The sequence below is a fragment of the Fulmarus glacialis genome, unplaced genomic scaffold, assembly GCF_000690835.1.
Source record: "Fulmarus glacialis isolate BGI_N327 unplaced genomic scaffold, ASM69083v1 scaffold3473, whole genome shotgun sequence".
NCBI classification, from domain to species: Eukaryota; Metazoa; Chordata; class Aves; order Procellariiformes; family Procellariidae; genus Fulmarus; species Fulmarus glacialis.
In genome coordinates, this window is record NW_009203414.1 from 23,517 (window position 1) to 46,449 (window position 22,933).

The 22,933-nt window shown below is 36.5% G+C and overlaps 1 protein-coding gene across 1 annotated transcript in view; it reads left to right on the top strand.

The window, feature by feature from the left end:
- CENPF (centromere protein F, 350/400kDa) overlaps window positions 1-19,850 on the top strand; it is a 42,402-nt gene extending 22,552 nt beyond the window's left edge. The window contains exons 10-20 of the mRNA XM_009574612.1: window positions 346-481; window positions 1,689-5,140; window positions 6,750-9,047; window positions 9,598-9,750; window positions 10,839-11,015; window positions 11,750-11,911; window positions 13,533-13,695; window positions 14,432-14,901; window positions 16,394-16,400; window positions 16,945-17,138; window positions 19,641-19,850. Coding sequence (XP_009572907.1) covers window positions 346-481; window positions 1,689-5,140; window positions 6,750-9,047; window positions 9,598-9,750; window positions 10,839-11,015; window positions 11,750-11,911; window positions 13,533-13,695; window positions 14,432-14,901; window positions 16,394-16,400; window positions 16,945-17,138; window positions 19,641-19,850 — 7,422 coding nt within the window. The remainder of the gene's footprint in view (window positions 1-345; window positions 482-1,688; window positions 5,141-6,749; window positions 9,048-9,597; window positions 9,751-10,838; window positions 11,016-11,749; window positions 11,912-13,532; window positions 13,696-14,431; window positions 14,902-16,393; window positions 16,401-16,944; window positions 17,139-19,640) is intronic.
- The last annotated feature ends 3,083 nt before the right edge of the window (window positions 19,851-22,933 follow it).

The window sequence follows — 22,933 nt, forward strand, 5'->3', positions numbered from 1 at the left end:
TGTTTCCTTTGGTTTTTTGGGAAAGTAGCCTAACTTCTTCAACTTGGATTTTGTAGGATGTGTCCTGTCCTGTCTCAATCTGTTTGGGGCAGTCATGTGGAGCTGTTTGTTCTATGCAAACAAGGGACATGCTGACTACGTCAACTGGCAGCATCTCTCAGGTGCTGTCAACTAGTTAAGAATAGTTCAGCTTATGTTCCCAAGCAGTGCTTAGGAACCCATGCATAGCTGGGTTAAGACTTAATAGGACCTAATGGAATATCTTTCTTTTGATTTAAATAAACTGAATTGTTTGATCTTCTTGGCAATTCACATGAAATACGGTCTTACTTGGTTTTGTTGTAGGAAGTGAAGCAGCAGAAAAAGCTTCTTGACTGTCAACTTGAAAAAAAATTGCAAGAGATCCACCAACTTGAAAAAGAACTAAATACGGTCAAGCAGTCTCTAAAGCAGAGCCAGAGTTTTGCAGAAGAGATGAAAAGTGAGTTACATATTTAAATTTGCAGAATTCTTGTTACATGTTTAATGATGTATGTTTCCTGCAATCCTGTAAGTTTCATTGTGAATTAAAGTAAAAAGGTTTCCACTGTGGGATGTGATTAGTGTTTTTAACCAACATTGAGTTTGTCCTAAATGGAAATTAATTTTTGTCTATGAATGTATACAGTTCCTGAAGATACACAATTTTGAAATTAATCAAAGTATACTGAACTTATCAGCAAACTGAATTTCATAGAATCTATTTAAACCAGAAAACTTCTGTTTTGTAATTCTTTTATGTGTTTCACAGAGTTTTTAAAAAAAAAAAAAGGAAGGAAAATGTTGCATAACCACTGATAGTTGAGTCTTGCTTGCAGTGTTTGTTTCTAATTGAGAACACAGTTTTTCAGGAATTGAGTTGAAATATACTTTGTAGTTCTGCTGGATCTGACTAAAAAAAGGGGATAGATTCCCAGTTGTTTCTGTGCATCCCGTTTGTTGTTTCTGTGCATCAATCAAACTTCATGTAAGATTTCAAAATGGAGCTTTTGAATTTGATTCTGTTCTCTTTAAAATTAATGACCAAACTTTTCACTGACTTTCAACTGATGATTTGTTTTTGATCATATAGAAAATTTGCAGCCTTTACCATCTCGCTAGTGGAACGTAATGCCTCCCTGCCTACCCCCTCCCCCCATACTTAGGTTTGGTGGTTCTTAGTCTGCTCCTATCAAGGCAGGGAAACAGTTGTGACAATTTAGAAAATGACTGTGTAGAATTAGACATTCTTTGGCAGAAACGGAGTATAAGACTGATCCACAAGAAGTTCACATACTGGAATGAGACCTGTCCTGCTTTTTAAAAAAAAAAAAAAAGGCAGTGCTACTTTGTATAAAAATTTGGTGAAAAGTGAGACACAGCAACAACACGTAGTTACACCTGAGAAGTAAGGACTGACCAGCTTGGAGTGTAGACTTGTATCAGACTGCAGAGTGGAAAGTTGACAATGTTTATGAGTACGTAGTGTCCGATAGCCTAAGGTGATATAAATGATCCTTTATCCAGTGATGTAACTTGAGAGTAATGCTTTGCACTAGAATGAGAATCGAAAATTGTAAAAGTAAATAGTAATTTTTTTCATCTAGAAAATTATCAGTTGAATTACCAGTATTGACTGGGAAAGATTTGATGGTATTTTTCTTTTACAGATAAGAATACTTTTCAGGAAGCAGAGCTGAAGTTACTGGAAGAGAAATTTAAAAAGCAAGAGAGCTCCCTTTCGCTGGAGAAGCTGAAAATAGCTTTAGCTGACATGGAAAAGCAACAAGATTCTACCGAAGACCTGCTCAAGGAAAAAGATAATCATATTAAAGAACAAAACTGTAAAATAAGTAAAATGGAGGAAGAATCAGAAGCTTTGCAGAGGCTCCTTGGATTCAAGCAGAGAGAATGTGAAGAATTGCAAAAAGAGGCTACTGCTTTTTCTCAATGGAAAAATGAAAATGATCATCTTATAAATAAACTTAAGTCTGAAAAGGAAGGTATGCTGACTCATATTAATGGCTTGGAGAGTTCCCTTCAGAGTCAGCAAATCAAAAATCACGAGCATAGTGAGAAACTCAGAATGATGGAAACTGAAAGTGACAGGAAAAGCACAGAAATTAGAGAACTTAAAGACATGCTGGAATGTAAAAGTGCAGAATTAGAAGAACAAAAAAAAGCTTTTGATGAACTTCAGCGGAAAGCAGAATGTTCTGATAAAAAGTACTGTAAAGAGATAGAAAATATGTCCTGTAAAATATTCCAGCTTACCAACCAAGTTGGTGAACTAGAAGAAAAGTTACAGTTAGCAGCAAGTGAAGGACTGCAAAGGGAGCAATGTTATCATGACCTGCTTGGTGAATATGAAAAAATCTGTTGTCTTATAAAAGCAAAAGGTACTTCAGAAACGGCAGAAGAGGGAGAAGTTAATTTACAAAGTGGTCAGGATAAAACTGGTTTAGATAATATGCAACTTGCAACAAATAACTCCATTGCTGAGGATCACGGATGTGCAAGCACTCTTCTAGAAGTAGGAAAAACTAAGGATCTGGCCATTTTACAAGATCAGATCTCTTCTCTTGAGATTTCCTTAGTGGCTCAAAAGCAGCTGAATTCAAATCATCAGCAGCAATATGAAGACTTACTGCAAATAAAGGGTGAAACAGAAGAAAGATTATTTAATGTGGAACAGATGCATGAAAGCTTCATGACAGAAACTAAACAGCAGATTAGTAACTTGCAAGCAGATATTTCAGCACGTCAGAAATTAGTTGAAAAAACTTTAGCTGTTCTTGAGGAAAAGAACGTGCAACTGCAAACTTTGAACGAAAGATTAGAAAACCAACAAGCTGAGCTTCAGTATTTAAAGACCAATAATAAACTGCTTGAGGATTCAGTAAGACAGCTGAAGCTCATGTCTGAGACATGGGATTCAGAGAAGAAGGACATGTCTTCAATGATTTGCTCATATAGCAAAAAAATGGAGGAACTTGCTGAAGAAAACGCAACCCTTAGGGATTTAAGCAGAGCTTTAGAGCAAGAACAAATAACTTTACTGGAAGCAAATAAAAATATTTCTGATAGTTTAAAGGAAAGAGAAGAAATAATTTCTGAAATGTCCAGAAAACACAAGGAGGAAAGACAAAATATTGAATCAAGAACTGAAGAAATCAAAACAGAGCTTAAAGTTTTGCAAGCAAAGTATAAATCAGTGGAAGAAGAAAATGTAAACATGATGAGCATTCTGAGAGAGCAGACAATTGAATTTGAGGAAAAGAAAGCAAAATTAGAACAAGAGAAACAGGTATTTAGTGAGAATAGAGACACCTTACATAAACTAATAGCCTCGGAAGAAATAAAAAAGGATTTGGTTCAAGAACTTCAGCAACTGCAGTCAGAATTTTCAAATATCCAACATGTGCCTTCTATGGAGTTTGACTGTTTCAGACAGGAAAAGTTAAATATCAGGGCAACACAAAATACAATGCAGGAGAAATGTGGTATCGTATTTCAAGACAAGGAGCAATTGGGGAAGGAACTAGAAACAAAAAGTGAACCTCTAATGTGTGGCGTTAGTTGTGAACAGAGACTCCATTCAGAACAGTTAAGGAAGTTCATGGAAGAAAAAGATGCTGAGCTGAATAAATACCAAGTTAAACTTGAGCTTCTTCAAATGGATTTTGAGGACAGAGAACTCTCCTTAGAGAACTACAAGTTAGAAGTGATGCAACTGGAGACTGCTTTAAAAGGCATGGAAGTAGAACTTGAGAAAAGTGTGAGAGAGAAAGAGACACTGCAGCAAAAACTGCTGTCTGTTAAAGAATTGAAAACTTCGAATTCTGCGCTTACAGTATTAGAAGATGGCCACTCATTGGAGTATAATTATGATAGTGTTTCCCAGAATTGTGGCAAAAGAGGAATGGATGAAAGTTATTCATCGGTCTTGCTGGCATCCTCTTTGCAGGTAACGATAAACAATCTGAGTCAGCTTGAGAAAATGTGTGAGAGGTTGCAGAGTGAGAATATTCTATTAGCCTCTGAATTTAAAGACTCAAAAACCAATGGCATCACAGGAATTAATAAAGTGACAGAGGAGAAAGAGAACATAATGAACGCAGATAAAAATTTAAAAGCAGAGGAAGCTATTATTCCTGATGAACTTATGGATCAAAGTGATAACGGCGATCTGAGAATGTATTTTGATAATAAGGAAATGTCCTTCAGACTTAAAGAATGCAGTACTGGACCCAGTTCTGACTATGAAGATTTAAAATTGTCCAGCAAAGAAATTAAAATACACTTTGCTGAAGTAAGAGAGAAGCTTTTGACTTTCCAAAATGAACATATAAGATTACATGAACAACATTGCAATATGAGCTCAAAGATATCTGAGCTACAGTCTTGTATTGAAATACTGAAGGCAGAAAATTCTGCATTGTCGACAAGTCTGAGCAATGCTCATATAGATTCTGTGAGAGTGCCACTATCTTCTAGCCAAACTGACACACTGTCTAAATTAGATGAAACTAAGTCCATGGTTTCTTCCTCAGATCTTTTTGGAAGTCCCTGTTTTATAGAAGTAAGTGAGGTGGTTGATTCTCGTAACAGTGGTATGTGCAAATGGACAGAGGAAATGAATCAGCCAGACAGTTCTGCAGAAATAATTCCAGAAGGTGCAAAAAAAATTTTGGTTCAAAATTGTCATAATGATCACAAATTGGACTCTGTTAGAGAGCCCAGGAATATTACTCCTAGGAAGTCTAACCTTGAGAGTAGAATAGAAGAACTTCAGATGCTGTGTCAGACATATGAGAAGGCCATCAAGGTGCTCGAAGACCAATTTCACATTCAAGAGAATATGAAAAATGAGGAAATACAAGAGCTGGAAAAAGTTATACTTTCTGAAAGAAAAGAAATAGATCATCTCAAACAGCAAAATCTATCTGACAAGGAAGAATGGCAGCAGAAACTGAATAATGTGACTATGGAGATGGAGTGCAAACTGGCAGCAGAAAGAAAACAAACCAAGAATTTGTCTTTGGAGCTGGAAGCAGCAAGACTACAACTACAAGTCCTTGATTTAAGTTCTCATTCACTGCTGTGCACGGATATTGAAAATGTAAGTAATTGCTGTCATGCAAATCAGTTTTATGTAAATCCTTTGATTTATGGTAAACCAAATTTAAATTTTGAAATTAAATGTGTTTAAAATTGCGTCTCACAGAAATGGTACTGTTCTTCAGAGAAAGTAGAAAAATAATCCATACTTTGAGTTCTGGTTTATGCATCACAGGGATCATGAGAAATAACAAATGATGACAAAACCAACAAGTTTAGTTTGTTAGAGTTGTGTAAGACTTTGTGCTACTTTCTTGGTTTTTCTTCAGGTCTGTGTCAGTGCGGATCCTGCTGTGTTAGTGGGTATGCGTGCACTGTATGTATCCGTACTGTGCTTACAAGCGTAGATCTCTGATTTAACACGGTCGGTTAAAGAGGCACAGACTTCCCATGTCCCTTTGTGGGACAAGCAAACTAGGACTGCTTCGACACCTCTAATTCCTTTCAGTACCATAAACAGCAGAACAGAGCGAGCTGGTAGCAGAACAGTTAATTTTCATTTCAGCCTGAAGTCCTTCAAAATGCCTAAGGGAGCAAGAAATTTGGGAGTCAGCTCTGTCTTTTTTTAGTGCTGTAGATGGTGTGCAACCAGTGAACTAGGTTTTGCTGCTCCTTGTAAGGAGTGGCAGAATCAAAACTTCACTCAGAATGGAGGAAAACCAGTTTAACTTGCATACAGTGTATTAGACTAATTCCCCTTAAAAATAAATCTAATAGGTGCATTTTCTGCTTGTGAGAATTCCAGTTTTGACCATTAAGTCCTGTGCAGTCCTGGCCTCTAGTGCCCAGTCAACATAGACTCAAAAATTAAAGTTTAACACTGCTCTCATAGTCTGAGCATCTTGAAGCTCTACATTTTGGCCAACTATGCAACACTGAGCAACTGTTCTGTGCAGGGAAGAAAACCTTTCACTTGTATGTGTTGCTTGCAATTCACATAGAGCATTCACACTGATACATAGACATTTGAAGAAGGAAATACTGTTCCTTACCATACATAGCTGGAGCTTTTTTAAGATTAAGTACTCAGTACAGATCATTCAGATGCTGCCTTCAGACCGAGTTCTTTTTTGGAGTCCTCAAGTTTTGAAGTTACTCATTTTTATTGTTTCAAATGAGAGCATCAGGTGGCACCGAATGTAAGCCTAGCTCTGATAAACAGTGGTAATTTGGAAAAGGGATTGTTTGAGGATTTGGGCTTGTCCATTGAAGATTCACTGGTGTCTAATAGAAGGTGAGCAGTAAACCCTTTCCCCACTAGTGGTACTAATAATTTTTTACTTTGTCACGTAGACACCTATTTTCCCAAAATACGGAGGCATGTGAGATCTTTGCACTTAGTCTTTCAGTAAATTTGGCTGAAACTTCTCCCTCAGTATCTTTAAAACGTGTTGGCCAAAGATGCATGTGTGTATAAGTAAGTGTACATCCTTTCCATAAAAAAGCAGATTCTGAAGTAGAGAAGGATGCTATTTATTTATTTATTTATTTCGCATAAGAGAAGGGGCTTTACTAGTTTAAGAAAATCCTTTAAATGCATCTTGGTTTTTTTCTTATATATATTCTTTTTCTTTTCCTTTTTTGAACTGATTGATTCTTAACCCTTGCAGAATACTGAACAAGAAAACAATAGTCATTATCAATTGGGAGTGCCTGTTGAAAGCTCAGCACTGAAAAGCAATAAACCTAAACTAATCCCCATTGAGAAAATGGCTGTAGGAGATACCTCTGTGTGTGAAAATGTAACTGAGACTGCTGAAGCAAGACTAATGGAAGATTATACTGAGAAGATTTTTGGAGAACACGAGTGTAGAAATATGTCAGAAAAAATAACCAGCCCTTCAGACCATGCCAGTGCATTGTCATTTTCCAGTAGTAGTATGTTTTTAAGTGCAGGGGATTTCTATGAAAATGAAATAACCACTGAAACGCTTCAGGAGGAGGCAAAACAACAGACTGCTGAAAATTTGAAGCCGATCTATGAGACAGAAGAAAGCCATAAACACGTTGATTTACTAATGAAAGTTGAGCAATTAAACTCAGAGCTGAACTTTCAGAATGCACAATTAACTCCGAAGAGTTCAGCTTTTGCAGAACTGGAGGAAGCTACTGTAGTTGTTAAGGAAGAAAACTGTGACATAAAAGAAAAACTGGAATCAGTCTCTGTCAATAAGCAGCAATTATCTTTTAGAGTTGTCTCATTAGAAAAAGAACCTGAGAACGTAAAATCTGAGCTGGAGATATGTAAAGTTAGATTGCCTAATGCAGCAGACACATTGGATGATGTAGAAATGACCAAGAGAGATTGTCATGAACAATTTCTTGCAGCTGAAAATGAGCAGAGGAGTCCAAAATCTGAGCAAGTTAATGTTGAGAGCCATGCCTTGTTCGTAAAGCATGATATTGAAATGCTTCAGGCAAAATGTCAGCAATTAGAAAGGGAGAGGGAAGTTAACCTGAAAACTATTTGTAGCTTTCAAGAGCACCTTGTTTCAGTCACAGCTGAGAGAAACCATATTGGCCAAGAACTGAGTATTTTGTCTGAAAATAAAAAAGAACTGGATCAGAAGTATCAGAAGCTACAAGAAAAATTAAAAGAGCTCCATTCAACTAAGGTGGATTCCACTGAATTCATTAGAAGGTTAGAGGGTGAAGTGAGGACACAAACAAATCTGCTTGAGACTGCAAAATCTGATGTAAATCAATTATCAAATGAAAAAGATCATCTTCTGCAGAAGCTGCAAAGTTTGGAAAATGATGCTGTGTTTTTTGCCTTAGAAAAAGGAAAACTCCAAAATGAAGCAGCAGATTTAAAGAAGGAGAAAAAGCTGATTGTAACAGAGTTGGAAATGATGCAGAGTAAATTAAGTTTGTCAGAAATAGAAAATTCAAAGCTTTCCAGATCTTTGGAAGGCTTGTTAACAGAAAAAGGTGAACTTGCTGCTAGACTCAGCTCAGCACAGAAAGAAGTAGACCAAATGCGATATGGAATTGAGAAGCTGAAAGTAAAAATTGAATCCGATGAGAAGAAAAAACACCATGTTGCTGAAAAACTGAAAGAGAGTGAACGGAAAGCTGACTCTCTTCTGGATAAAATAGAGAGGCTTGAAAGAGAATTGGAGATGTCAGAGAAAAATCTAGAAGATGCAATTATTCAGTCAGAGACTGCTAAAGCAGAAGCAGAAACATTAACAATGGAGATGGAAGAGATGACTGAAAAGCTGAAATGCTTTGACTTACAAATTGAAGTCCTCACCTCACAAAAAGAGTGTTTGGCTAAAGATTTAAAAGAAAAGCAAGAAAGAATCCTTGAACTAGAATCTTCGAATTTGACTGCAACAAAACTGTTAGAAGAAAAGGAGAAAGAAAAGACGCAAATCAAGGATGAGTTTGAAAATACTGTGGTATTGCTGAAATCAGAGCTCAAAGATATAAGTGAGAAATTAGAGTTTTCTTGCAAGGAGGAAGCAGATGCTAGAGCAAAAAAGCAAGCCTTGATTAATCAGGTGGCTCGTCTTGAACAAGATAAAACAATACTATTACAGGAATGTCAGGAAATAAAAAATGAAAATATCAAATTGGATCAATCAAGGGAAGTACTTGTTCAAGAATTGATGGATTATAAAGAAAAACTTGATGAAAAGATACAGGAAAACGGTGGTCTTCAAAAGCAGGTGAAAGAAACAGAGGAGCTGTCTTTACAGCTGGCACATATGCAACATGAGCATGAATGTTGGCACCAGGAAAAAAAAAGGCTGCAGAGTTTGATTGCTGAGTTGAAGCTGAAGGAGCATTTTTCTGATAATGAAACCTTCCCGGATATCCTGAATGTCCTAAAAGTGTCTTATAAGGACCTTGAGAAGGAACTGGAATCTACACTTTGTGAAAAGAGCACTTTATGTAAAAAGGTAATACCATTTCCATTAGGGTACAGTTCCCTATTTAGGAGTGGGATAAAGCGTCCTCTGGGCTTACCACTTCCTTAATAAATTATATCTTAAAATAACTTTAACCTCAGACTTTTACAGTAAGCATCTTATTTTTAAAATGTTTTCAATGCAATCATGAGCTTGTGTTGAAGTTACAAAGCTGGAAAGCACAACATTGTTTTGTGTAGGATGAATGGGAAGGTTGCTTGAAAGTAGGCATAGAAGTTTAAGTAATCGAATAATGCAGGATAGTTTCCTTTTTCCTATAGAAGAAAACAAAGAGGATAAGACAAATTAGTATTGGGTGAGTGAGTTTTTATATCAAGAATAAGCACTTTGGGAGCTCAAAAGAAAGTGAAACAACAATTGGACACTTGGCATGTGAAAACAACATTAGCCTGTTGTGATTCTTGCTTGGGCTTGGACCAGCTATGGGAATAAAATAACCCATCTTAAAAACTGCTTGTTGCATATCCTTTGGAGGTCATGACACATGTATTAAAAATAATTCTGGAAAATTTAATTTCAGGTAAATGAACTGACTGAAAGTCATACTGAGCTGCAAGTCAAGCTAAGTGATACTGAACAGAAGATTTCCAAATTACAGGAAGAATTTACCACAGAAAGAAGCAAGCTTGCTGAAGAAATACAGCTTATTCGAGAACATTCAAAAAAGAACAAAGTTAGTTACTCCATGTGTGGTATTTCTGTGTTCAAGGCCAGACGCTCAAGTACAGTAAATGTGTGGAGGTTGGTCAAGGGAGCTGTGCTAATGTACAGTATCAGAGGTTCTTGCTTCCAAATTTCCAAAAATTTAATGTTCTCTTTTGAGATAGAATGATTAGTTAATAGTTTTTTTCCCCTCTTCCTTCTGTCGAGACTATGTTTTCTTGGCGTAAAGGCCACAGGTGGATATCTAGAAATCTTTCAGTGCCAAGAAATTGTCTTTACTACAGGCATTCAATCATCAGACTGAGGAAGTTAGATAAAAAATGTAACATTTCTCAAGTTTGTTTTTAAACTAAACTACTTTCAGTGTTTAGTAGTGTTAAAGTACTTTCAGGACAAAGTCAAGGAAGAAACAGTTTTAGAGTCTTCATTTTTTCATTTTTTCATATTTAATTCTTAGAGGCTGTTCTACCATCTAGACGACTGTAGGTCTTATTTGTGAACAATATTATGTGTTTAAACCAGTTTAAGTGGTCTTCCAACCTACTAACATTGTTTACGAAATTTTATAACCAGGGGCTTGTTTCTGTTGTGGCATTGAGGATTTTTAGTGAGAAAAGAAAAGATATTTCTGCAACTTTCAGAAATCCTGTATGGAAGTGCAGGCCAGCTGTCTAAAAAACAGTTTTAAAAGTGGATCAAAACGAAAATGCTTAGAAAGTCATCTTAAAGAGGGTGAGGAAAGTGACCCTTAACCTCTCAAGTCACTCTCAGAGGGAACAATGTTAGGAGAGGTTAAGCTTTGATTTTGGCAGTGCTGCTTGATTTAACAGTGTTGGCAAACTTGCACTTGGCGTACCCCTCAGATCATAATGTTTCTTTTTAGAAGACCCTACATTGCCTCCTATCCTGCCTTTTGTGTTCAGATGTTCCATTCTTCGATTACAGTGTGTTTAGCTACTGTTAAATACTTTTTTCTTACAAGTTGTTTTTTGGAAATTCAAAGACATTTCAGATGAAAAGTCAAATAGTTTAGTGGATCAACTGTTTCTCCATTGAGAAAATTCTAAATACGAAAGAATGTGCTATTACTGTTTACAGATTCAGCTGCAACTAACTATGTCAGAAAAAAATGAACTGATGAAGAGTTTGGAGATGGTACAGAAAGAGCTACAAGAAAAAGAAAGTGAAATGAAAGGAGAAATATCAGAATACAAAGACAGACTACTTCAAGCAGAGAAAGAGCATCAGGATGCTCTGACAGAAGCAAACCGAAAGGTAAATCAGAAAATGGGAAGAATGGTGCTGCAAGTTTTTAATTAAATTCTATGTGTTTTACAAAATTTTGCTGATCCTATTGCAAAAGAAATTGTCTTTGCTAACAATATTTCCAAACTCTATATTACCTTGGAACTCAGTAAGTGTTAAATAAACTTTTTCCATATAGCAAGCAGTGAAAGGTGAATTTACCTTAGAACTCAGTCAGTGTTAAGTGTATATATAATTTATCTGGGAATATACATTTGAAAAAAGGAAAGCAACAGTATATTTTAGTCCAGGAAATGGTTGTTTTGGTAGGAATGGGGAAGAAGGATCAACCACTTCAAGATATAAGGCCAAATTTTTTGGAAATGCCATGCTGTATACAAAAAGCCATCATCTTCTCTGCGGAAATATGTGTCTATGAATATGTACTTGAGGCCAGTAGGACACAGGCAAACAATTTATTATAATTATTTCTTAATAATTTTCATTCTTGTGAATATAAAGTAAGAGGAAGTCGTAGTAAAATAAGGGGCTCTCTAATAGCAGGCTTCTTAGAGGCAAGATTCTGGTATTCAGAATGTATGCTTGAGACAAATTGCTTTTTCAGTTTTAAACTCCTCAAAACATACCAAGCAAATTTGCTGTGGAATTCCTGTGGGCTGTGATATGCTCTTAAGTACATCTTTAAACTACAACTCAATGTCCTTTTTACTATCATAGTAATTAGGCACATTTTCTTTCTCTAGAATGAAGTAGAAATTGAGGCCTGTCAAGATAAGATGAATTCACTGGAGCACTTCATCAGCTCACAAAAATTGGAAATTGAGCATTTGAAGTCAAATAAAGAACAACTAAATAATTCCCTTAAAGAAGCTAATCAAACCTTAAGAGAACTCCTAAAAACTAAGGTAAGAAAAAAAACATGTAAGCATTGCCAATTACATGAGACCCAAAGCACTGTGTAGTAAATGCTCCAGAGCTTTGGCTTGACTTTAATACAGCTTTTGTTTCACTAATGAGAATATAGAGCACAGAGGAAACATTGTTACTATTGATCTACATTACAAAATTCTGTTATGTATGCCATGACTGAGATCACCTAGAATTGGTTTATGTGATACTAAATGCAGCAGTCTATTGTCTACACTGAACATTGCAACTGGGTTATAAAGTGGATAGAATACACTCAAAGAGACTTTGCAGTGCCTCTATTTTCTGTTTGTGAATTACTTTGATGATAAAAGATACCATGTTCTGTCTTAAGCATTAGTCTTGATACATTGCTCTTGATTCTTGAGAGTTTATCAATACCATTATAAAGAATTATTACAATTATTAACTAGTGTAATTCTCTAAATGACAGAACTGTTCTCAGTGATGATAGAATATGAGCTCCACATACTGTGCACAACTGATAGATGGGAACAGTTCTAGATGTGCTTGGTTTACTTTCTAGTAGCACAGGTGAAATTTAACTGTCCATATAACTGAATTTCTGTATTAATTTCCCCTGCATTTTTCTCATCTACCTTTTTTTTTTTTTTTTTTTTGTCCTGCTTCTGTCTATGATTGATTGCTGGCTCCAACTCTGTACTCCCACTTTGGGAACGAGTATCTCTCTAAATGCAGTCTCGAAGAAACATAGTCAGTTCGATTTACATGCAAGTAAACACTGAATTGCAATACGTTCATCTTGCTCAACAGTTCTTTATTCCATAGGGCCCTCCACTGTGGTGTTAATTTGTTTAATACCAGCAGTCCAATGATATAGTACTATAGGATATGTGCCAGTGACAGAAAACAGTACCCATGATAATGTAAATGTAGCATACAAGGCTTCCAGCTGTGTTCACTGTGTGGTATTTGCACACAGGTTGGTACCAGATCAGATGAGCAGGGAGCAGCCCAGCAGAGTGGAAGTGGGTGGAAAAGAATGATCTGCTATGGCTCAGAATAGTATTTTTGAGCTGGAAATTAGAGTGCAAAGCAGGCCTGAGTTATCTTGCATCTGTGGTAATAAGATGCATTAGGGACGAAAAGAAGAATAAAGGAGACTCAGACTAGGAGAGAGCACTTTAAAATTTAGAGTATTGGTTTGAAATCTGTTATCTGGAAAGCAGCACTTTCTTATGCCACGTCAATGAAGTGATAACAGGTGGAAAAAGGACTACTGCCTCGGAGTTCATACAGCTTTCTCATAGGTAGGATGCTAGTCTTGATATCAGTAATCTGAACATTCATAATTTGTTGGTATATCTAGAGAGAATAAGTCTCCCTTATCGGTATTTGGATTATTGTTTTTCTGATGAGTTAATCACCTGTAGGTACCCATCTAGTAAGGGGACTTTCATGTTTCCTGCAGTGAAGGAGCTGCTATAATGAGATTGTATGGAAACAAGCAAACAAGTATACATTACAACCATGTTCTACAGCTAATATTGCATAACAGATGAGCTTCCATTTGACATTGTAATGTTTAAATGGAAGAATTATGTTTCTAGTGTAATAACTACATTTCTTATTTTGTAGGCTGATAATATTAACATTATAGTTCAGCTGAAGAAGGAAAGTGAATTTGCCCATAATAAAGCGCAACTGTGGATGAAATCCTGTAAGCAAATGGAACAGGAAAAGGAAATGTTGCAGAAACAACTAGCTGAATGTGATGAACTATTAAAGAAGAAAAATCTAACTATGTCAAACTATAAGAAAGAAGGTAACTGAATCTAGATTCAATCTTAATGCTTTCTTAGCAGTGCATTAGTTTGTGAAACTTTCTTTTTCCCTAAAATGTCCGTTTGCATATGCAGCTCTAGTACAGAGCATGATTCTTAACTAGTATAAAAAAGTACAATTGCAAATGTGTCAAATATTTTCAAAATCTAGTTCATCTTCTTTCTCCTAAAGTATCAGAGGCAACTCCGGATTATGAATATGTATTTTAAATGTTACATTTTTGTGGTTAAAAGTGACTTAAGGAAGAAGGGGAGTGTTTTTCTTAATAACTAAATTTTGTGTACAAGTTCTTTTATCGTTTTCCAGCAAGCTTTTCCCTCTGATTCTCATGCTTTGTTCTTTATATTTTGGCTCATCTCATGAGATGCACTGTGTTGTAAATGATACTTAAAGAAAGTTAGGGGTACAAACTTGAGTGTTCAGAAGTTACAAAATGACAGGGACAATGTTTGCCCATGCACTGTTCAAGGATTCTTTTCAAATTTTGCATGTTTGTTCTCTGTTTAGCAAATACATTATTATGTCTAACATATTACTGATTTTGTTATACACTGTCACTTATTTTTTTTTATAGTTGCACAGCTATAGAACATGTATAATTAATTAAAAGATGTGTGACCATTGCATTATAAATTCTTCTATATGCATTTTTTTATGTCAGTTATATGAATAATGATATTTTGCTTTGAAAGGTACTGATGAGAATGCCATTACAGAAGAAATTAAGTTAAAACTAGAAGAATTACAGGAATCTACAGAAGTGAAAACCAGAGAAGCAAATGAGAACTTGGAGAAATACTGCTCTCTAATTGTTAAATATTATAAACTAGAGGAAGCAAATGAGATGCTAAAAACGCAAGTCAGTTTGTTGAGTGCTCAACTGAAACAGCCAACAAGTGATGCTGTCAGCACTCCTTTGCTGAATTCGGATAACTCATTAACAGTGAGCAATCAGTCTGTCAAAGAGATGAGGTCAGATGAAGATACTACTAAGCTCTCAAGTAAAAGGCAGAGATACGAAGACAACAGGGAAGATAAGGGAGAACCGAGATCCCCTCTGCCAGTGACTTCATCCAAAAAAAAAAGGAAGAATGATATCTGTCAAAATCTGCTGGGTCAGGGGAACACAGATGGTGAGCCAGATGGACTTCCAGAAGTAGCAGTATTTATAATGTTTTATAAAGGCAATGTTCTCTGAGCATAGCAGGTGTTTTTTTCTCTTTTGTTTTGCTGAATTAGTTTTACTATGGGTGAGTAGGTGACTATGCAAACATTTTTGGTGACAGTGATGGAAGGCGAAAGTAGTCAATGGGAGATGTGCCAGTTAGTGCCAAGTTAGTGTTTGTAGAGCTGAGGTGTTAGACCAGCATAATACATTTCTGTTGGTTTAATAACTACCATTCTGCTAAGAGTTAAATGATCGTGGCAGTCACAACTTTGTAGTTCCTTGTGATGCATGTATTAGAGGCTAAGCATGTGATACAAAGTTTTGCTGACAGAAGACTTGCTCTAGTCATTTAAAAGCATTATTTGAACCATTCACTGAAACTTACAGGAGAATAGATGTGGAGTGAATCTAACCTTAAAGGCCACAAGATTGGAGCGCTAGAGTACCATGCTGTGATGGAGTCACGTTTGCTCCCTCCATAGCCCCACAGGTCCTTAGTATTACTCCTTACAAGGTCACAGAGAGGCAGTTAGTAGCTGTGCGGGGTCTGACGGGCAAGTGGTTGGTGGTGAGGGCTGCAGGGGAGGACTCTGAGGAAGGAGGTCAGGGCAGCCCCATGCCAGACATGGTCGGGTCCAGCGAGCTCCAAAGGACAAAACCGTGTGCCAAAACGGAACCAGTCAGAGGTGCTTGTCAGGTCTCTGTGAAAACGTGAGTAAGAAAGGGTGGTAAATGCTGACATGAAGGAGAAACAATACTGGGTCTGGAGGGACATGCTGGAGGAGTAATGTTGAAGCAAAGTATCATACTGAGCAGGGTGTGGGGCTGACGGGGGTGGTGGTGGCCTGAGCAGGGGCAGGAGCTGGGGGGCAGCCCAAGCGGGGCTGGGAGGACACGGAGGAGGAGGTACGACCCCAGAGGGACCCACAGCCAGTGGGTTCCTCTATGCCTGAGCAATTGAGTTAAAAACAAGGAGCAGGATCTGACCCCCATCTTCTGTGCTCTCATCACCTCACTGAAGGTACAGCATTGGTGAGGCGATTGGAGACCAGAAACTGTGGAGGAGAGGTGTTTGGAGGGAAGCCGAGGTGTTTTCCCCAAGCATTTGCTTATTTGTGTGCTTTTATTTCTTTCGATACCAGAATCGGTAATTAAGTGTGTTAATTGGCAATACATTAAACCGGTTAAAATTCCCTGAGTTGAAACTGTCTTGCCCGCAGCAGTAGTATATTAACATCTTCATGAGAGTTGTTTCATTCTGCTATGAATACAATGAAATTAGATAGCCTGATACACCATATAAGGGTTCCCTGTAGCAGAGTCACTGAGAAGGGTTCACTGAGAAGATTGCACAAATCAGGGCTTGAAAGATATATTGTACGTTCAACTACCTATTAAGTACCCCTTTATAATAAATGCAATTGCAATCATTAAAGGACAAGCCATAGAGATACTGAATTGCCTCAACTTCAGTGATCACTCCTAGAAGTCAGGTTTTCTAAGTCTACACATTATTTGCATTTCATTTTCTTACCAGCATTATTATGTTTCTGGCAATACACCTGTTCTGAGGGCATATGTGCCAGTTAATATTTGACTTCTAGGCTAAATAGAGAGATAATAGACAATCTATAACACCATATGAGAAAAATATGAACACCGGAGAAAAATATGAAAAATCAAGAATATCATGTTACGGTATTGTGTTCTGATTGAATTCTAGTAAAACCAGTACATGTTTTCAGACTGAAATTATTCTCCAGATAATAATGTACTTGTAAAGAAAAAGACCGAACACTTGTTTGAAAAACTTTGCTGTAGAATTACTGTTGTACCTTGTCTACAGTTTCCAAGGCTTGCATATGAATTTTGGAATACACAAGGCCTGTTCAGCAATCTTTTTGATCTGTTTTCTTCAGTAGAACAAATTATTTATTTTAATCAGCTATTTTTATCCCCATTGTGAAAAAAGAGAAGATCTGATTGAGAAAGTGTAACTTATTTAGCTGCTTTTAATAGAAGCTGTTTATTTTTCAGGGTTTGCTGATATCCCCTCTGGAAAGGTTAGCCCTTACATTTTAGGTAGAACAACCCTGAATCTAAGAACTAGTCCCCATCTGGCTTCCCCAAGTGAGAAGTTGCCTTTGCCTACACAAGATGTGCAAAAATGCGGACCAGATAATCTTGGTGAGCGCTCCTCTTCAACACCTGGTGGCAGCAAACCACAAAAGGTAACTTTAAAAAAATTTATCTGGGTACGAAAGCCATGGGGAAAACTAATACATTCACTAAATGTATTCATCCTGCCAAGTAAGTTTGAGGACATATCATCATTCTTTACATTTCTCAGCAATACAGGGAAGATAAGATCATAAATACTGAATCGCTAAAACATGACAGAGGCCTTGACCGTGCTAGCAATCTGCAAATTGTTCCTGTGATGTAATTTGTGACTTCATAGGGAAATCCATTGAGAAATGTAAATTGAATACAGGTATATTTTCAATTTCTTATAATGAATATTAAAGAGCAGATATTCCTTATGCTGTGGTTTCTTAGGTTTCAGAAAAAGTAAACAGCAAAAGAATTAACCTCTGGGAGTCTGAGTTGAGGCTTAGTTTTCTGCTAACAACTTTTCTTGGAATTCCAGATTCGAGATGCTATAAAATAACTACAGATAGTTGAGAGGCTGTTAAACATGTAAATAGGGAACATTTAGATAGTAAAGAAGCTAGACTTTAATGTTAGTGTTTACCAGATTTTAAGGTTATCAAAACAAATAAATACTACAGAGTTAGGTTTTGAAAGCTGATTTTTATTAAAAGTTTAGTTACTGAAGTTTACATTAACTTTGCAAGTGTTTTCAGTAATATGACACACTGCTGAATGTTTCACAGTACATCAGAATAAGGCGTCCTTTCTAAGCTGATGCAAATGCTTTGCAGATTATAGAAAAATGTTCCAGCTTTAGGATAGAAATAAACCTTTTATTGTCTGAAATCTCCTCCAAAGTTTAACCATGCTATCTCAAGCTGAGCAATAAGAGAGTAGTTATTATATATTGATACTTCTTTACATGAAGGCTACATAGAAATATGCCAGTGGATAAAAGTTCTTCCCGTTTGCCAGGTTACACAAAAGCATTCTCTTGGCAATCAGTGGAGTCTGCCACACAGCTGAAAGTGAAGCCATAAAGCAAGAGTACAACTTTTGGGTTTGTTGTTTTGTTGGTTTTTTTTTAAATGCAGTTATTTTGTGTTCGCACATAAATTATGTTGGCAAGATACCAAAAGTAAGTAAAAGCAAGAGCCACATAGTTTAGTGGATGTATAGGTTTTGAAACCAGAAAGCACCAGGGGAAGACGAGTCAGATCAGAGCCATAATTTGGTTTGAGTTACAGCAATAGGAAATCTGTATTTTGAAGTGAGAATGAATCCACTGAATTTATGTATGTTGTTTCAAGGGTTAATTACCCTACTTGCCAAAATTTGCTGCTTCTTACAGACATTGCCTGGAGGTCTGTGTTTTATTACTGTTTCATTAAATGATGCCAATAAATTTTATTTACACTCATTTATGTATGTTTTCCTGTAACTTTAGAAACAAATGGAGGGTCTTGCTTGTAAAGAAACTCAGTAGTGCAAAAAAGGAAAGGAAGCCTTGGCAGCAGAAAGTTGCATAGTAATCACCTGCCAGCATGGTGTAAGCTTGCTGTAGGCTCTCGCTGACCATAGTCAAGGTTATAGCAAATAACAAGTAATCAGTAATAAATTGTTTTTAACTTAACTGGGGGAAGGATTTCCCAAACAGTCCTCCTCTTTGCCTAAGCTTGTATTGTCTAGGTCTAAGCACAGGCTACTCCTTACCTTCAACTATATAGGAGAAATTAAGATTTCGGGGTTGTTTTTTCCCCCAAGTGTAAATATGCAGAAGTCATCAGTTCCAGGAATTTGTGCCCTTCTCTCTTGGACATTGCTGGATATATGTTTGTTTTATTTTAAGATGACATACATCTGGGAATTTCTGGAGGAATTGTTCATAATATCGTTTCATCATTTGTTGAAACCATCAAAACATCTTGTTTCATGCTTTATATTAATATAGTAAACGGTGTGTCTTATTTTAAAAGTGAAATAAGCCTTGTTTCCTTCTCTTTGACAGGTACTTATACGTACTTCATTTCAGACACCCAGTTTCAAACTGTTGCAAATGTCTCAAGGTGTTTAAAATGTGCCCTGTCATTTCCATATGCAAATTTATTCACTTTTCTATGTGAATTTAATGTAGAATTTAAACTGAGTGCTTTGACTGCACATCAGTTAAAATGTGAAAGCAATGGTTTCTGTCCAGATGTCAGCAAAAGAAGTGACAACTATGTTTTATGTTTGCAGAATATGTACAGGAAAAATAAAATACAGATCTCGGTACACAATACCTGGTACCTTATAAACAGATTAAGAGTACTGTCTGTTCCTGGTTTAGCTTTTTTCTGCTCCTAGCAAATAGCTTTCCAGCTCTGTAGCAGATATTCCATCTTACTTCACACCATAACAATTGAGATCAAGTCTCACTGTATTGTATATTCAAAGTAATAAATGTCTTCAAAATATTTTTTTCTGTTTTCAATATGTATGTATATGTTTTTTGCAAGTTCCCAATATTTAGTCTTCTGCAGTGAGTCTAATACGGTTTTCCATTACCAGTAAACAGGACATTTTTGTTTGTGTTACAGGTAAACGATGAACAGCAGTCCCAAGCAGTAACAGCTTTTCCACCAATGAAATCTGCTTCAAGGTCACCACTTTGCCTGTATAAGCAATCCACAAAAACAGTCTCTGATAATACTAGGGAGAGTCGTATGATGCACAAAGCCAAAAATTCTCTAAATGAACAAGGACTACCTGAGCAAGATGAGCAAAAAGAAAATTGTAAGGTGCAGTAAATCTGAGTGGACTTAATCACAACTCAGAATAACTGACGGACAAAAACAAGTTTGTGAAATAAATATCAGAACTATACAGAGGGCACCATTTTCTCTTATCAATAATTAACGATATATGGGTTCTGCAGAGCTTGTTCTTGAATATTTACTAATACCAATAGTCACTCAAACTTGTGGAATGATAATGGAGGGACAGATATGATTGATCTTTTGTAGAATTTTCTGTAAATAATTCTTCATAAATCTGTTAAAAAATTAAACTGTGGAAAAAGTGGACTACATGTTGCCATGTAGTTCATTGTTGCCATTTTTTCTGTGTACCAAAGGTTGATCTACAAATGGAAACTAAACTCACCTAAGTATCTCTAAAAATATTAGGTTCCAGGACAAAATGAGGCAAACACTATTGGATGATTCAAAATGAAGCAGTGACTTCATTTGTAAGTGTAAAACCAAATATAAAACCAGATATAAGCTGCATCCAGTGCACAAGTCCAGTGCGCTGTGTCTTGGTATCCCTTCTTCCAGATGAATAACATTGTGCAAGGGGGGATGAGATCTGATGCGAACAAACCAAGAGAGAACTGTCTGTTTTCCCTGAAACTAAGCATCTGCCAATCCATCTCTTTGTACTTCCCAGTATGCACTGGCTTTGACCATAGCCAAAGGTCTTACCAATGTTAATCTTCACCTCTGCAAAGTGGCCCTTGGCCAGCCAGTACTCCTCAGCACGCTGCGGGTGGGCACTATGTACCTGGCCAGAAAGGACACCATAACAACAAACTGTGCTCACTCTACCAATAATGGCTGTCTGCTGATTCTCTGCAGAGCACCCTTCACCTGACAATGCTAGGCCTTAAATGTGTCACTTTGTATGCAAATCGTTGCAGGCTTGTACCCGATGTAATGAGAGTGGATGTGTTGGAGAAAGGGTCAGGTGTCAAGAAATATCTGCATAGAATGCCCTGAATTAGCCTCTTTTCATTCAAGAAAAATCCTATTTAAGATCGCAAAAGGTAACTCTCCTGGAAATAACATTTAAGATTCTGGTATCACCAATATAAGAAAATAACTCTATCATGAACTAGATGGTGCACTTGAATTTAGGATGATTCATTACAAATAAGCGCATTACAACAAGCTTGTACTTGTGGATTTCAGAGGCCTAATAGGGCTTGTTCAGTAGCGCAGAGCAATTCTGTGCAAGAGAAAAGAGTGATATCAAACTAAATCAGTCATCATCCAACTGAACAGAAATTGCTTTCCAATCATTCATATTGCTTATGCTTGCTTACCCAGGCCAGGTATTAGGAAAATCAAGTTCCTTTACATGAGCAGTAGTGCCCTAAGAGTTCCAAGTTGCACAGCAGAGAGGCATTTTCACATTATTTTTCTATGAGAAAGATGTTTCTCTGTTCAACAGAAGTGGGTAATAATGTTTTCTACTCCTTGAAAAAGATTCCGTAACTTAAAATAAAAGACAAGACTTTTGTTCCAAGTTGAACTTTCCATATATAACAAGTGCTTCTCTAATGATACAAAGGTAAGATTCTACTTGAAGTTGAGTTAGTTTTACACTCTAAGCAGAGTGTTTTTCTCTATATACAGATACATACACACCATTATTTTGCCTTGCTTACAGCATTGTCTATTAGAATGCTGTTTATGAGAACAAATAATCTACTCATCAGTCTAACTGAAAGACCTTTAAAGAAATTCAGCATTTATCTCAAATAAGTCTAACAGAATAACACGAACCAAAATATTCCATATACTTCAAATGAACAAAAACTTTATATACAAGTTATCCTTCAGTAATTAGATATACCTATGGTTGGGGTCAGATCAGTAGATCTTGTGGCTTTTTCTTAAACACCTCTAGTTTGTTAACTCAAGTATTGGGTAATTAAAACAATCTTTGTGGCACTATGCCTAGAGGCATCTTCCAGGGAGACTGAAAGAGGCCCATCTTAAAGGATGCATTTTGATTGCCTCATCTTCTGTCAGTAGACCAACAAAGCTGCTCATAAAAGTGAAATTATTTCAGATAAGGTTTTGTATCTTCAAATTATTTAGGGATCATGTGTGGAATTGTAGCAATTTAAAAAAAAAAAAATTAACTCTCTTGAGGTAGAAGCATGCGTGTGAAAATACATTGGTAGCAGACAATAGACACCCCCCCCCCTCCCCCAAACTGGTGTGTTTTATTTATCCCAATGATTGTTCTTCTATTTTAATCTGATGCCTTGAAAAGTGTCCCACTTGGAGAAGAGTATGGAAAAAATATCTATCTTTAGAAAGCTGTCTAATCTTAACCAGACAAATTTAAACAACTATGTTATAATGAAGTAAATAAATATCATCACTAAAAGAAAGGATTGAGGCTTTAGTAATTACATATTTTCCAACTTGGCCATGCTTGTATTTTTTAAGCCTTTAGATTTCGGTAAGTGTTAAATGTTTGCATTTTGAAAGATTAAAATGCCTGTTATTTTTCAGTAACTAGTATGTATTGTTGTACTAGCTAATCTTAGCTTTTTGACATATGAGCTAATATACGTTAAGATTTTTCAAGAGATCTTAAGTTACTTAGATTAATACCTAAATCACTTGAAAATGGGATTTAATATTCTACATCCTATTGCAAACTGATGAGACTTCAGGTCACAATTCATGTAGGGTTATCAAAAACTTAATTTCCAACCTATCTGTAAATCAAGCATGCAGTAGGAAAAATGCCTCATCCAAATTCCTAGTAAGAGGATTGCATAGGATGTGTTTTGTCAGTGTCAGCTATCCGTAACAAATGAAAGGACACTTGTATTTGGCTTTCTGTTCTGATTGTGAAAGTCCCTGTAAAAATGCCGTCTTTGATGCTCTGGTATTGTTCTTAGCATGTGAACCTGATTGTTGCCATAGTGATACTGTGTTACATCACAGGAAGATGTATTAGCTGGATCTCTATTTTCCTGTTTGCCCAAGATTTACATTGTAATTGGTGTAAAATCTAGTTTGCTGTCCTAGCTAATTTTGAATGCTCTCTGAAATGCCCAAAGTTGTAGGTTAAAAGCATGTTGCAGGAA